We start from the raw sequence: 16,118 nt of genomic DNA, 5'->3' as shown, positions 1-16,118 counted from the left end.
AATAACATAGTAACAATTGAAACAACAAAAATGAAATGATGATATAAATAAAATGCTTACCTTCATCAAGTTTTTCAAGCTCTGTCAAATCATTCTTATTGTCACTAAGATAGTAGGAGGATCCACGTAGCCAATCTTGAGCACAAATAAGGGCTTGCAGCATCTTAAAAGTTAAAAGAACTCCTATATGTATGCCACTAATGCTAAAAGTTGATTTCAAAGCATTTATGGATGGAGGAATTGCCAATTCATCATGAGCTAGTAAAATAAGAGTAGGATACCTATGACTATTGAGTTTCCAACAAATGAGAACATCAAAGTCATCGTTATCGATTACATCAGGCTCATTTAAACTCAAATACTTTTCCAATTCTAATTTATCCTATTCCCTGCCAATTGCAATCTTATATCTCTTAAATTCATTTAGAAGAGCAATACTAGCACTGGAGTCAATTTCATCATTACCTTCTAAAATTTGTCTCACTTGGGATTGTGATTGGCTACTATCATCAACTTTCTCAAAAGGAGGAGGTTGTACACTTTTTAGGTATTCAGCAAGCAACTCTTCCATTATCTTTTTTCAAACTCATTCAAATACATTTCTTTAAACAAAACTGCACAAACACAAGTTTCTTCCTTAGATTAAGAATAAAGGCAACATAAAGCAACTTATTCATTTTTTCTATATTTTCCCAATACTTATCAAGTTTCTCTTTCATTCTCTTTGCCATTGTTTGCAACTCAATATCAAGATGTCTTTACATATCTCTCAAAAGGCAATAAACACCACAATATGATCACGAAAAGTATTAACAGTGACATAATAAATACCTGAAACTTTTACTGTGAGTGAATAAATATGTTTCAAGAAAATATTCAACCTCTTAACATTTTCCCAATTCTCATATTCATCATCCAATCTCCCATCAACAAATCAGCTTTATAACAAGGATCGACTTCCTCAAATAAATTAAAAGTTGTTTCAAACTTTTGAGCTATTTCCAACATAAGGTAAATGGAATTCCATCTAGTAGTAGTAACATCCAAACACAACAAATTCTTTGATTGAATATTTATAGACTTAACTCATTCTTTGAACTTTGCTAAACCTAGTAAGTGATTGTCTCACATATCTAACCGTCCCTCTAACATGAGCACTTGAATCATTCATTTCCTTCAATCCATCAGTGACAATGAGATTAATAATATGTACAATGCATCTCATATGTAGAAATTTACTTTCTAAAAAACTATCTCCTAATAAGTTCAATTTTTTCCCTATGGCCTCACCTTTGTGATTATAAACGAGACAAAAGTTTAAAATTTTTTTGTGCAATTTCCAATCATTATCTATAAAGTAAGCTATAAAACACATATAATTCATTCTTTGAATTGATGTTCATATGTCTGTGGTCAAAGAAACTCTAAAAAAAGTTGTTCTCAATATATGCTTGAAATGGTTCATTCCATCAACAAAAAAGTTATAGCAATCTTTAGCAACAGTCCATCATGATGGCAAAATAAATCTAGGACATGAAGTTAACATGAATTCTTTAAATCCTTCCCATTCTATAAATCTAAAAAGCAACGCATCTCTAATGCTCATTTCAGCTAAAGCCATTATAATGGCTTCTTGACTAAATTTCCATGTTCTTACTGACCCATCTCCTAATTGAAAAGCTAATTCAGTTTGAGTAGAATCATTAGCACCAAGAAACTTTTTGCAAGAATTCATGTGATTCTTTAAAGCACTTGTGCCATTATATTTAGTATTAGCATAAAGTTCCATACCACAATAATTACATCTAGCTTTACTTTCACCTTGATCATTGATGAATTTGGTGAAGTATTTCCAAACTTCAACCTTGGTGGAAATGCTTTCCTTTTCTTAGAATGAATAGCTTTGTTGTGTAGTCAATGACGATAACAAGGACAACATGGCAATAGGTGTAGTAGCATCATTAAGAGCAGGAGCTAGATTATCGCTTTGACTTGCCATTGAAATCTTCAATCTGTCACTCAAAAAGAATCAATTGATTAGCAAATATGTAATTCAAGAATCTATTACTTTAATCAAAATTGAACACTATATAAACAATTTATTGCTTAGCTAATGTATTGAATCCGACAAGCTAAGAGCAGAGGATAGCAGAGATATAAACAATTTATTCAGTATTTATCATCAACATTAAATATTCATTAAAACTGTAAATCATAGAGATATAAACAATTCCTATTAAAAGAAAATATATTCCTTTGGCAAAAATAAAAAGGAAGAAACCAATTGCTTTTGAAAACAATGCATAACAGGAATGTATATGGATCTTCCATAAAGAATATCTCATCAAGATATTCACAAATCCACAAGCGTTCTCAAATCCATATTACAACACCTCCAACTATGTTTTCACAAGATTTCACATAACTTATAGTGACTATACCATCACTAATTCTTTGTCTCACAATGCTATGTCAAAGTTCAATATATCAGCTCTTTTCACTGTATGCTTGATTACATGCCTTTGATACTGTTGCTTCATTGTCACGATGTATCAAGATTTGTGCCATTAGTTTAGGCCACAATGAAATTTCATAGAGTAAATCTCTCAACCATTTTGCTTCTTGGGTGGCAAATACTAAGGCTATAAATTCAGCCATCATGTTAGAGTCTACTTGACAAAATTGTTTCTTGGAACCCCAAGAAATAGTTACCCCACCAATCATAAAAATCCAACCAGTCATATAGGTATGATCCATTCTATTTGAGTTCCAACTAGCATATGTATGCCTTTTTAAAATTAAAGGAAAACTTCAATAACAAATACCATAATTCATTGTACTCTTTAAGTACCTTCGAACTTTATGAACAACATACCAATGTTCTTTACTTGGATTATTTGTAAATTGACTTAGCATCCCAACCGCAAAAGCAATGTCTGACCTTGTACACACCATAACATACATTAGACATCTAATCACCCTTGCATATTCATTTTGTGCTATCAACTTGTCTTTTTTGGGGTTTTAACCTTAGATTAAAATTAAAAGGCATAGACATTGACATACAATCTAACTTACACATACTTCATTATAATTTTTTCAATATAATGAGATTGAGACAATGTTAGGCCATTATGTCCCTCATTATTCTTATACCATAAATAACATCCCACACCCATACCTTTCATTTCAAAATTCTTTGATAAAAACCTTTTGATGTCCTCCACTTACTCCAAATTGGTACCAAAGATTAACATGTCATCCACATATAGATAAATGATGACACATTTACCATTATGAAACTTACTATAGACATATTTGTCAAATTGATTGATCCTGTATCCATTTGCTAGCACAATCTCATCAAACTTTTCATGTCATTGTTTAGGTGTTTCTTTTAATCCATATAAGGACTTTATAAGCTTACACACTTTCCTTTCTTGACCAGGAAAGGCAAACCCTTTGGGTTGTTCTATATACACCTCTTCATATAATTAACCATTTAGAAATGACGTTTTAACATCCATTTGGTGAATTACCATCTCATATATAAATGCAAGTGCTATAAGCAATCTAATTGTAATTATTCTTGCTACTTGTGCATATGTATCAAAATAATCAATACCTTCATTTTATTTAAAATTCTTAGCCATTAACTTTGCTTTAAACTTATCAATGGTTCCGTCAACTTTTATTTTCTTTTTCAAAATCCATTTACAACTTATTGGCTTGGAACCCAATGGAAGGTTTACCAATTTCTAAGTTTTGTTTCCTATTATTGAGTCTATCTCATCTTGCATTACTTCTATCCAAAAAGAAGCACCTTAAAATCCCATTGCCTCCTCATAAGTTTAAGGATCACTTTCACCTTCTACATTAAAGTAGTAAGGTAAGTATTCACATGTTTCTTCTCTTATACCTTTTACTAAGTATATGAGGAAATATGATCCATGTGTCTTTGTTTTTCTAATTTCTTTACTTCTTCGAAGCTTAATAATTTTCTCACCATTTTTCGAAAGTTTATCACTTTTTGTTACTAGTTATTAGGGTCTTGAAATTGAATTAAACCTTGTTTCATCAAAAATAGCGTCCCTTGATTCCATGACGGTATTAATGGAATATAAATCATTAAGCTCTATCACCATGAAACAATATGCTTTACTATGTTTAACATATTCTATGAATGTACATTCAATTCCTCTTTCACCCACTTTCCTTTTCTTTTGTTATGAAACTTTTAGTATGGCTCGACAATCCCAAACTCTTAAATAATTAAGGTTTAGCGTTCTTTTTTTTTCCATAGCTCATAAGGAGTAGTTTTACTCCTTTTGTTTGAAATTCTATTTAGTATATGTCAAGCCATTAATAAGGCTTCTCCCCAAAATCCTTTTCCCAAACCCAAATTAAAAAGCAAAACATTAACCATTTCTTTAATAAATCGATTCTTACATTCTGCTCCACCACTTTGTTCTGATGTGTATGAAACGATAGTCTGATGAATAATACCAAAGGACACAAAATACTTGAGATCATAATATTCACCTCCTCTATCACTTCGTAAACATTTGATAATCAATTCACAATGCAATCCAATTTTAGTTTTATAGATTCTAAACTTCTCTACTACTTCATTTTTAGCATGAAATAAGTAAATATAACAATATCTAAAGAAGTCATGTATAAATATTACGAAGTATTTCTTTTCACCACTTGTTGGAGTACTATCATGTCATAAATATCATAATGTATTAATGCAAGTAATTTGGAATTTCTTTTGATCTTAAGAAATGAGCTTTTGTGATTTTAGTAACCATGCATGTCTTGTACATATCATTATTTCCATCAATATTAGGTATCAACTCTAATTTAGTCATATCATGCATTCTTCAATAATGAACATGACCCAATCTATTATGCCATAGATTAGACAATACTACTTTACTATCATGAACATTAAATGAGGCATCAATATAAGTAAAACTAGTAGCATTCTTATTAATATTAAGCTTGAACATGTATTCAAATAAGTATCCACTGCCCACATATGGTCCACCTTTTGTAAAGATGAACTTATTTGCCTCAAGTATTAATTTAAAGTCATATTTATTCAACAAACCACCTGACAAAAGATTCTTTCTAACTTTCGGTACATAATAGATATTGTTTAGTATATGTATTTTTTCATAAGTAAACATGAGTTGCACGATGCCTTTTTCATTCAGTTGTGTAGTGGAGGAATTTTCCATGTACAATACCGTTCCATTATTAACTACTTCAAAGGACTTGAAGAAATTCTTGTCCTTACATACATGCTTAGTTACACCAGTGTCAATCCACCATGCTCCATCATCTTAGAAAAGATTGATCTCAGAAACCATAACAACAAACTTGTTGTTGTTCACACCTTGTGTCTTGTATATCAAAAGTCTACATTTCGCCTTGAAGTGTCCAAGTTTATTACAATGAAAACGTGGACCATTTTTGTTCCTTTTGATCTTATAACTTTTGCCATTCGTACCAATTAAATGTTTTCTTTTGTTGTGCGAGATCGACTTGTTTGCTGGTTTGTGTTCCATCACATGGACTTTGAAGTCTCAAGATTATTTCCATCAAAATCCTTTTCTTTTCATCTTGCTTAACTTCTTCTTGTTTGTAATAATCTTCTTCTATTCGAAGATGATTATCAAGGTCTTCGATAGATATCTCCTCTTTCTTATGTTTTAGAGTTTTTTTTAATAACTCTCCATGAAGGGGAAAGTCTATCAATTATGGAAGACACCACAATAGCTTTATCTATATTAAGATTATATTGCCTAAAGCTATTCAGCATGCATTCAAGATTATGAAATTGATTCATAATAAAATGATTATTTATTGATATGAAAAAATACTTCCTTCCAACCAATATGCATTTACTATGAATATTACATACAATATCATTCATATCAAATAAGGAAAGAAACTTATTTTATAATCAGATGAAGCACCATTTTGCCACAAATGATTATCGTTCATAGATTTTTCTTCAAAGCGATCTAACTTGACTATGTTGGTAGTCATCTCTTTTAGTAAAGTCATTTTTCATTTCAATTACACAAAAAATAAATCTTAAAATTGTTGGTGCAAATGAGGTTTAGATTAAATTCAAGAAATCGAAAAAATTGACTTCAAGGTAAGCCTTTTAATAGACACTATTTTAAAAACTTATTTTGCTCCCACCAAACGGTATGCAAAAGAGAATTATGCGAATAGCCTTACAACATGCATGGTTTACTAGAAGGAATAGAATGAGAATAGAATAGTCATTCCAAGGGAATAGAATAGAAGAATAACTATTATGTAGATTGGTTCATGGGAATGGAATAGATAGAAATTGCTATTATTACTTATTCCATTATTTGGTTAGTAGGAATAATTTTAAAAATAGTTAACGAATAATGGCTAAATGATAAAAATATATTTTGTTAAAATTTAAAATTTTTTAATTAAAAACCAAAAATACTAAGAAAAAAATACTCTTTATTAAAATTAAAGAATATATTTTGTTAAAAGATAAAAACATTCTAAGTAATAAAATCAAAACAACTTTTACTATAATTAAATAATATTTTCATCAAACATATTTTTATTATAATTTAATAATATTTTGTATTAGAAGATAATCAAACCTTTTATTATAATTAAATAATCTTTAATATTAAAAGACAAAATATATTCTTCATTAAATTTAAATAACACTAAATAATATTCTTTATTACATTTATTATATTCAAATAATATTATTAAATAATATTCTTTATAATATTTATTATAGTTAAATAATATTAATCTATTAAATAACATTTAAATATTTTCATTTTCATTTTTTTGAAAATGAAGTAAAAAATTTTGTCTTCTGCGCTTTAGAGAAAGGAGTGAGGAAGAGAGAAAAAAAATAGGTTTAGTATTTTTTATAAGGTAATTTTTTAAATTATAAAAAGATATATTTGTTTAATCAACTTTTTTTCTTATTCCCAATAATTTGGATTTGCCATTATCAAAGGAGCCTTGGTAATGGCTAATAAGGTTTCTCTTGGAATGGTTATTTCGAAAAATGGGTATTCCATTGAAACAAATACAGTTTTATCTCAAGAATGAGAATAGGGGAGGAATGACAATTCCATTCCCCCCAACCAAGCACCCCCTAGAGTTATAATGAAGACAACGTCTAATTTTGTCTTTACATTATACGAGAGTAGACCGCTAGATACACTCAAAGTTTAGCAAAGTTGTTCGACTTTAAAACCTACTTTCTGCAGCAAATAAATTATAAGGAATTTAGACTCTTTTAATAAATAATGGGAACTTGAGTGTTTATGTTTACTTTCAAAACATAACACTTCTATTGCTCTTGATTTTTCTACTCTTATCTTAATTGTTTTTTGTGTGTTTAAATGATTGACAGGAAATCTTTTATATAGATTTTCAAGTGTCTCTTCTTTAAGACTACAACTTTTTCATCAAGACGTTGTTTTGTCTAACGGATAATTTTACATTTTGCAAGACACAACTTTTAGATAAATGTATTATATCAATAGTTACTTTATAAAAAGACAATCATTCATTTCATAAGACACTATGAAAAAATAACTTTTTATTTAAAGAGATAACTTTTATTTTGAAAATACATCAACATAATGAAGGCCGGCAATGCAAGAAGAATTGTTACATAGAGGTCCAAGAGGAGGATAAGTTTACAGATTAACTTCAACTCCAAAAACAGCAAAATAGATGCTGGTTTAGCTGTATTTCCTTTTATGTCAACTTCCACCTTTACTTTTGGCTGTAATAGCTTGTTGATTAGGAGTAACTTTGCTAGAAATGACACATGTTTCCGAAAGAATAGTTCAAATGGACCCCAATTATTCTCTATGAAGTTAATGCTCAGCATAATGAATGAAACAGAAAATGTTTGTTGCACCAGACAAAATTACATAACACCTAAAATTATCACGATTAATGCGAAATCAACGGTGTAAATCTTTCTCTTATCTGGAAGTTGCAGCAGGATTAAGCCTATTTGGGTACTGCTTCCAATCATTAATCAATATCGAAGTCTAATCATAAACCAAAAATTATGGAGATTAGAGTTCCAGAGGTTTCAATTGGCTCCTGCGGCCTAAACATGCCTGTGATTGGCATGGGCACTGCATCCTATCCGCCAGCGGATGCAGAAACCATAAAATCAGCCGTTCTTGAGGCAATCAAAGCTGGATATCGCCACTTCGATACAGCTTTTGTATATGGGTCAGAGCAGCCACTCGGAGAAGCAATTGCTGAGGCCTTGAACATTGGCCTCATCAAGTCTCGGGATGAACTCTTTATCACTTCCAAGCTATGGTGCAGCTTTGCTGATCAAGACTTAGTCATTCCCGCGATCAAAATGAGTCTCGAGTAACTGTTTACACTCGTAAACTCAAAATTAAATATCACCCTCCTCCTTCCATTCACTCTTCGTAAATTTGTGTTTTGCAGGAATCTTCAGCTAGATTATCTTGACCTTTATCTAATACACTGGCCATTAAAGTTCAGCAAAGAGGTGAGTCGGGTTCCAATTCCGAAAGAAGATGTGTTTCCCCTTGATATCAAGTCAGTTTGGAGTGCCATGGAAGAGTGTCAGCATCTCGGGCTCACCAAAGCCATTGGCGTCTCTAACTTCTCCTCCAAAAGGCTTGAAGAGATCCTTTCCTTCGCCAAAATCCCTCCAGCCGTAGACCAGGTAAGCATGCCGAAGTCTCTTTCTTTTCATTTTTTTGGTTAAATAAAATAGATTTTTGGTAATCAATTATTATCAAGGTAATGGCGTAGTATTATGATATGCACAAGTTGCAACGGGCAACCTCCATGGCATTGCGGCCAAAGACTCATCTACAGTTAGTATTGAATGTGTGGTGACTTCAATGCCAGCTGCGATTGAGAGATGAGACTCACTGTCAATATGTCTATTTGCTGACATTTACCTATTACAGAATCACTCAATCGAAAACTTTCAGACTGATAGGTGATCATTTAGGAATAAATTAATGTCAGCATTGATGAATATGCTTTAATTTGCACATTTGTTAAACTTGAAAGGGAATATACTAAAGGAGTGTCCAGGGGTTCAAATTATAAAGGAAAAAGGCTCTGATACTTCTTATCAAATTAAGAAACAATCATCTAAAATCACAACTATAATTGAATTGCTAAATGAGGGTTCAAATATGTTGTAATTTCTAGCATCTGCCACCTCACGCCAAAAAAAAGATGTGTCTGGTATTGCACTCATCTAGAAAAAGACGTTTTAGCTAAATCCCTGCTGGCCTCTGAAAATGCGACCCTGTAAAGAAGCAGGGGAGAAAGAAACAAAAGCAGTGTGTTGGCCTAAGAGGCTTCTTTTTGGTCCCCTATTGCATGGGGACTTTGATGGTTATGGTTATGGATAACGAAGTACGACTTTTGTCTAAACAAAGACGGAATAAGTTCGGAAATGTCAGCAAGATAATGTACTTGTTTGCTTTGTCTTCAAGGTGGAGATGAACCCACTGTGGCAGCAGAAGGAGCTCAAGGAGTTCTGCAAGGCCAAGGGCATTCATGTGACTGCGCATTCCCCTCTGGGCTCTAAGGGCACAATATGGGGAAATAGCAGGATTCTTGACTGTGATGGACTGAAAGAGATTGCCGAGGCTAGAGGGAAAACAACTGCGCAGGTTGCCTTATCCTGTTGCTGTTTTATTATTATTTTAATCATTGAAAAAGACCATTTTAATCTTTTTGGTTAACATATGGCAGATTGCTCTAAGATGGGTGTACGAGCAAGGGACAAGCGTGATCACAAAGAGCTTCAACAAGGAGAGAATGAAAGAGAACCTTGAAATACTTGATTGGTCCTTGAGTATGGAAGAATTGAACAAGATCAGTTGCCTTCCTCAGCGCAAAGGTGGCTCCCCTAGTACATTCCTTGAGCCCAGCGACCTGGTAAAGGAGCTTGAGGCAGAGCTGTGATATAAACATCTTCAGACGAAGATCTGTAACGATCATACATAAAATATTTTCATGCTTAAAATTTAACTCTGCTATGCTCTAGGATTCCTATTTGAATTAGTCTTTGCCAAGTTATTATTCCCATAAATATTACATTACAATATAAATTGCATATAAAAATGGTACTTGGATGTATCCTAAATGTCAACTAGGGATTGGCCTTATTACACTGCAGAAGTCGGAAAATAATCATTTATTTTGCAACGCAATCTTTTAAAGTCAACTCAAAACAGTCGGTCAAAGGAAACTAATTGAGCATCTTTTTTTCCCGGTAGAGAGGTATAAAAAATAACAGCATCCTACACAAATCCGTCTCATGGTTACGTACAAAGCAAATATTAATAATAAACACATGATGCCTAAAAGTTCTCCAATGCCTAGCCACCCACGTGCAGATCTTACAGATATCCCTTTAGGCATAGTATAGCATCCCCATTTGCTCATGACAATTAGGGCAATCTTCCAGCTAATTTCTAACAAAGATCATAATCATAGACTTCTCTATGACAGCATTGATGGAAATGTTAAGGGACAACTAAACCCTCTACTCACACTTGATGGACCTGTATATGTGACGAACAAAGAGCAGCGAGGCACGGAAACCCACTGTCCCGAGCATCAGGAAGAATCCATAGCAGATGCAAGCCATGTAACCAAAGAAGAACGAGGTTTGCATAAAACCAGACATATCTGATCGTGCATAGTAATAATACAAGCAATAGGCATAGATAAAGAGGCCAGTTGATCCACCGCAAAGGAAAGACCTGTGACAAATTAAGGACTAAGATCGGTAAACAACATAACACTTGAAAGTCATTTAATGTATTATCAACTCACAAAGTCCACAGCCTTCACTATTTTCAACCGAATGGAGACAAAGTTGTAATCAAACAGGTTAAACAAGCCAAAACTGATTCGGTAAAGAACCAATGAACCGACCCCCAAGCTACCACAAGTCTAATTACCAAAATACTAATTTTAGTAAATAAACTATGGCTTCTTTTTTTTTTTTTTTTTCCCTAATAAACTAACCTGCAGATTATCCAGTACCATAAAAACCTAAAACAGAATTAGGGAATTTACTGTTCTTCATTCTTTTTATTCATTTACCAAGGCAGCAGTACACAGGGGGGTTGGGGGTTGTACTTTTAAACCAAAATATTTCGCTTCTTTTCAAGGATTGTAGCAATCCATGTCCACCAACATTATGCATGACAAAATAGAAAGCTAGCCCTTTGCCATTCTCTAACCAACAGATCACCATGAAAACAGAATAATATACTTCTCCAAAAAAAATTATCAAGAAACACAGCCAAAGAAAATGCAAACACGAGCTGAGAAACCCTCAGGAAATTGCTAATAGGCATCCAATTGTCCTTTATACAAAACATAAACTCGCCATTTGTAGCCAATTTTTTTTTACAGTTCTTGAATTACATACAATATTCATCTAAAGGCATGAAAATTTACTTGTCATGTACCATAAACTAAGAGAGCAGCAGGGGAGAAGTGAAATATAGTATGAAATTCCAGATTTTAAAATATGTCAAAAGTGCAAGGCAAAAGGCAATGGAGAAATGAATGCATAATTAGAGAACTTATCTACCTCCACCACCATTCATGATCTTCGGCTGCAAGTTGGAAATATGTCAAAGCCACAGTTATAAAAGCAGTGACAATCAGCAGGATGATGAAGACAATAAACAAGATGCTGTATATGGTATAGATCCTGTGGCCCCAGACACTGGCAAATATGTAGTAAAGCTCAATGTAAATAGCACTAAATGGAAGAAATCCAGCCATTGCCATCTGAGGAATCGCACTCCTGTACCAAGGCAATGGTGGAATCTCTCGAGGATACTTTGTGGTGCGGCAGGGAGCTTGGAACTCAGCCTTGCTATTTTTTCCAGCAATACCACCCAGAACAAGCAAGGGAGATGTCACTAGTGTCCATATGAGGACTATTACTACAATAGTTCCAAAAGGCAGTGCAGCAGTTGCTCTGTATGCAATAGCAACCGTGTTAAGGAAGCAGAATGTGAGAAATAAGGGCCCACAGAAAAGGCAGCCAGTCAATAACAGATTCCTAACCTGTCAAATCAAGAAATCACATAAATACGTTGGTCCACTTAGAGGCCTAACTTTTAGAAGCATCACATTTGCATTTCATACTAGCAGATAAAATCCATCTACACATACCCAGTTCTTTCCTTCAAGCTGACAGTAGAAAGAAGTAGCTGTATATCCTGCAATACCTGATGTAAGTGCATATATAACCACTAGGGCAGTAAACAGAGCACCGCGATTGTACGGATAGAAGACACCAACCAATGCAAGCATAAAAATGAAAACCGTTCTGATAGACAAACAAAGGTCCAGGAGAAATTAGAGAGAGGAACATCAATAATTGACATAGAGATCACAATGCAATAACTGTAGTTTCAGAAATCGAAAAGAAACATAAATACAGAATAAGTGGGATTCTTACAAAGTGAACAGCTGTGTTCCAGATCCAAGAGCAGCAGCAAACAAAGATTTGAACTTTGGGAATCGGAATACATCTCCATGAATATACTTCCATCCAGTCTCTTCTTGGTCATCAGCTGCTTCTTCATCTTGACCATACCTTTCATAACAAACCAAACATTTATAGAAACCAACAACCACATAGGAAATAAAAAAAAAACATGAGAAATATATACAAATACATCTAATAGATCTCACTTAATGAAATCATTCTTCAAGACCCGCATGAGAATCGTTGCAAGGAAACCCGTTAAAAGGAGCACCGTCACGCAAGAGTTGATGATAGAAAACCAATGAATCTCCAAATGATGTGGCAAAGAAGAAGACATGGAGTACTTGTCCATCCTCTTCTCGAAAGGAGTCTCAGTCTCCTTCCATTTCACAGTATACATAAACTCGGCATCAACTTCCTTATCCTCAGTCAAGTCCACAAGCGAATGAGGATCCATCTTAGCACTGATCTCAATTACGCGATCCTTGTTATAAAGTATATCGAACTGGATATGCTTGTAAAGGAAATACTTGTACTCGCTCGGATCAGCTTTTCCCTCCTTATCAACTTTTCCAATAAAACCCCAGATAGGTAAATCATCATAGTACATTTGGAAATAATAATCCTTGTCAACCACCTTACGGAAAATGGCAACCTCTTCTTTTGAAAGCTTCGTCTTACAAACAACATAAGAATCTCTTTCCTCTCTAAAGTTAAGTTTATAAGGAGCGTTTACGAGTCTATCACCATTCAAGACCTCACCTAACGCTTCTTTCTTCTCCTTTAAATGATCTAAATTCCATCCAAAAATAGACAAAATTTAATTAAATCTAAATTAAATTATTTAAGATCTGAATTTGTAAAAATAGAAATAAAAAGAACCTGGAGAACAGAAGGGCAGATCAAAGTAGCGATAGGTTTCACTGGAATCAAACAAACAACATTAAAAACATGTTAATTTAAGGACTAATCCAATCAACGTGTTAAACGTAATGAGGTTTTAATTTTAATGTTCCAAACGCGGACTCCTTAAATGGAAACAAAGGCACTGACTCGGGATCCGGATAATGAGTAACTCAGATCTAAATTCAGATCTAGTAAAAAAAAAAAAAGAGGGGAAATTATAGAATTACCTGGGGTTGTGGAACGGGCCGACCTTATTGGCGTAGAGCGGGACAGGATCACCGTCTTTGTAACGGTGGTCGGAGGCGTCGGATCTAACATGGGAAAGACAACAGAAGAATAAAACTCCGAGGATTAGAAACGTCGGACAATTGCCGAGGTTTTTCATTTTTGGGTGGACGAAGAGAGTAAGGGAAAGGGAAGTGTAGAAAAATGGATGAAGGGAATAGAGAGGTGGATGTATGGAGTAACCAAGATAACTAAATAAATAATCACTGTTATAAATATTTTTATGAATATTAATTTATTCTATGTATTTCTAAATTTGATATAAATTAGATTAGATTAAGATTTAATCTATTTAATTTTTAAGTGTTATTTTTATCTTGTAAATTCTATTAAAATAAAAAAATTATTTACCTATAAATAGGCCTCTCAGTTCATTTGTAAACATACACTTCAATAAGATCTATTTTCCTCACCTAAATACTTTTTTTTTCTCTTTAATTATTCTTTCAAGTTATCTTTATTTATTTTTTTAAGTTATTTTTCATAACATGTTATCAGCACAATCTTCTTTGATCTCTCAAGTTTTGTAATTATTTTGTTTCATCATCTTCAAGCTTCAAAAGGATTTCAATGATTCAATTTTGATTTATAGTTTTAGCAAATCAGGTAAGTGTTGCTATTACTTTATTTTCATCATCTCAAAGCTTTAAAAGGATTTCAATGGTTGGTCTTTAATTTTTTATTGCAACAAAAATCAAGTAAGTGACTTGATATCTCTTTAGTATTTCTATTCTCTTAAAATCAATATGAATATGAATTTGCTATTATATAGTTATTAATGAAAAATCATAATATCCATTCCCTGAAGTGAATGTGACAAACGCATTACTAATAAAAAAAATTATAAATTTATTCATTCCCTGAAGTGAATGCGACATCATTTAATAATTATGGTCATAGTCATAAATCTATCTATTCCCTGAAGTGAATACCACATTATTTAATAATTATGATCATGGATATGAAAAAAATCATTATAATAATTTACACTATCACTATTTTAATTCTATTTATAATTTTATCACCAGAAGTAGATAATAATTTTACTATCAGAATTTAAGGATAATTTTACCATAAGAAGTGGATGGATAATTTACCACTAGAAGTGGATGAATGTCGTAACCTACTAAAAAATATATAATCCACCAGAAGTGGATAACCCATCATATGTGGATCTCCCACCAAAAGTGGATATATACTTGTAACCTACCACAAATAGATGAATACTTTCAATACACAAAAAGTATATGGATACCTTAAACCACTAACCTATTAGAAGTGGATGTGTAGATACTAAAAATTTTAACAAAAAACATAAACAAAAATTATAAACAAAAAATGAATTAGAAAATAAAAATAATAAAAATTAAAAAATAATAATAAAGAAAAAATGAAAAAAAGGGTGGAGAGAGGTACGACTGGCAGGGTGCGGACGCACCCTGCCACGCACCTCCTTCACCCTGCTAGACGCGAAAAATTCGCGTCTGGCAAGGTAATGGAAGTAGTACACTCAGCCAAAAGCCGAGTGTATAAAGCATTGTAGCATTCGGAAGGAAAGGATGGGGGGCATTCAAACCCGAGAAAAATCTCGAAACTTGCAAGCCAAAAAACAAACAACCAGAGACCCAAAAATCCTAGTCTAGCAGCCACAACAACCCACAGATTTTCAATAAAAAAGATACAAAAAAATAAAAGAAATACAATGAGAAAGGAGAGTTGAGAGATCGTTTTAAAGGAAGCTTTGGGTGGGGTTTTAGCACTGCCGGCTGTGGGAGTCGGATTTGGGTTTTGGGTAGTTCAAATCGGGGGAGGCAAGGGAGTTTTTTTCACCGTCGCCGGTGGTGGGGGTTTTGGCTTTCCCGAGTTTGGGTGAAAGGAAGCTGACGCCGGCAGTAGAGAGAGAGAGAGAGAAGCCAGCGTCGGATTTGGGGTTTGGGTTGCTGCCGGTTAGAGGGAGAGAGAGAAACCAGCGTCAGATTTAGGGCTTGGGTTGCCGTTGGTCGGTCATTTTGGGGTAATCAATCGGAGATCCGGTCATCGAGAGAGAGAGAGAGAACCAACGACCGACGAAAAGAAATAGAGGGAAAGAACCAGGTTGGGCAAAGAAGAATAGATCTAGGCGGCCGGTCGATGAAGGGTTTTGGAGAGAGAGGAGCCGGCACCGGTGAGAAGATAAAGGTGAGATTTTTAGAGTGAGATGAGAGAATCTGGCGGCTAGAGAGAGAAAGTGAAGGGAAGAAATGGGAAGAAAAGAAAGAAGAAGGGGTTTTATAGTTAGAGCTTAAAGCTAAACGGTGCCGTTTTGTGGAATAAGATTAGGCAGCTCAAGGGCATTCAAAGCGACTGC

The 16,118-nt window shown here is 33.6% G+C and overlaps 2 protein-coding genes across 2 annotated transcripts; one reads left to right on the top strand and one right to left on the bottom strand.

Annotated features, from left to right (window-relative positions):
• The first annotated feature begins 8,113 nt into the window (after nt 1–8,113).
• On the top strand, nt 8,114–10,169 carry LOC148764338 (D-galacturonate reductase-like). The gene is made up of 4 exons (XM_088803402.1): nt 8,114–8,433; nt 8,515–8,758; nt 9,549–9,728; nt 9,811–10,169. The coding sequence occupies exons 1-4, from the start codon at nt 8,117–8,119 to the stop codon at nt 10,021–10,023; spliced, it is 954 nt and encodes a 317-aa protein (XP_088659528.1). The 5' UTR covers nt 8,114–8,116; the 3' UTR covers nt 10,024–10,169.
• Nucleotides 10,170–10,240: 71 nt separating this feature from the next.
• LOC18609966 (transmembrane 9 superfamily member 3) lies at nt 10,241–13,949 on the bottom strand. Its single transcript, XM_018129875.2, has 7 exons — nt 13,714–13,949; nt 13,463–13,503; nt 12,787–13,372; nt 12,551–12,688; nt 12,262–12,418; nt 11,669–12,153; nt 10,241–10,826 (listed from the first exon to the last, which is right to left on the bottom strand). Exons 1-7 carry the CDS (start codon nt 13,869–13,871, stop codon nt 10,607–10,609), a joined length of 1,785 nt encoding a protein of 594 aa, XP_017985364.1. The 5' UTR covers nt 13,872–13,949; the 3' UTR covers nt 10,241–10,606.
• Nucleotides 13,950–16,118: the final 2,169 nt, after the last annotated feature.

Source organism: Theobroma cacao, chromosome 2 (genome assembly GCF_053813885.1).
Source record: "Theobroma cacao isolate CCN51 chromosome 2, ASM5381388v1, whole genome shotgun sequence".
In the NCBI taxonomy this organism is placed as follows: Eukaryota; Viridiplantae; Streptophyta; class Magnoliopsida; order Malvales; family Malvaceae; genus Theobroma; species Theobroma cacao.
The sequence above is the reverse complement of the archived record's forward strand: the minus strand, read 5'-3'. Positions and strand labels throughout refer to the sequence as shown.

What these genes read in the sequence shown, in the direction of transcription:
- LOC148764338 (XM_088803402.1), top strand. Translation starts at nt 8,117, where the DNA reads ATGGAGATTAGAGTTCCAGAGGTTTCAATTGGCTCCTGCGGCCTAAAC. An exon ending in GCGATCAAAATGAGTCTCGA is followed by an intron (nt 8,434 to 8,514) that starts GTAACTGTTTAC and finishes TGTGTTTTGCAG; the next exon opens with GAATCTTCAGCTAGATTATC. An exon ending in TCCCTCCAGCCGTAGACCAG is followed by an intron (nt 8,759 to 9,548) that starts GTAAGCATGCCG and finishes TTTGTCTTCAAG; the next exon opens with GTGGAGATGAACCCACTGTG.
- LOC18609966 (XM_018129875.2), bottom strand. Translation starts at nt 13,871, where the DNA reads ATGAAAAACCTCGGCAATTGTCCGACGTTTCTAATCCTCGGAGTTTTA. An exon ending in TCTGCCCTTCTGTTCTCCAG is followed by an intron (nt 13,373 to 13,462) that starts GTTCTTTTTATT and finishes GATGGAATTTAG; the next exon opens with ATCATTTAAAGGAGAAGAAA. An exon ending in TTGAAGAATGATTTCATTAA is followed by an intron (nt 12,689 to 12,786) that starts GTGAGATCTATT and finishes TTGTTATGAAAG; the next exon opens with GTATGGTCAAGATGAAGAAG.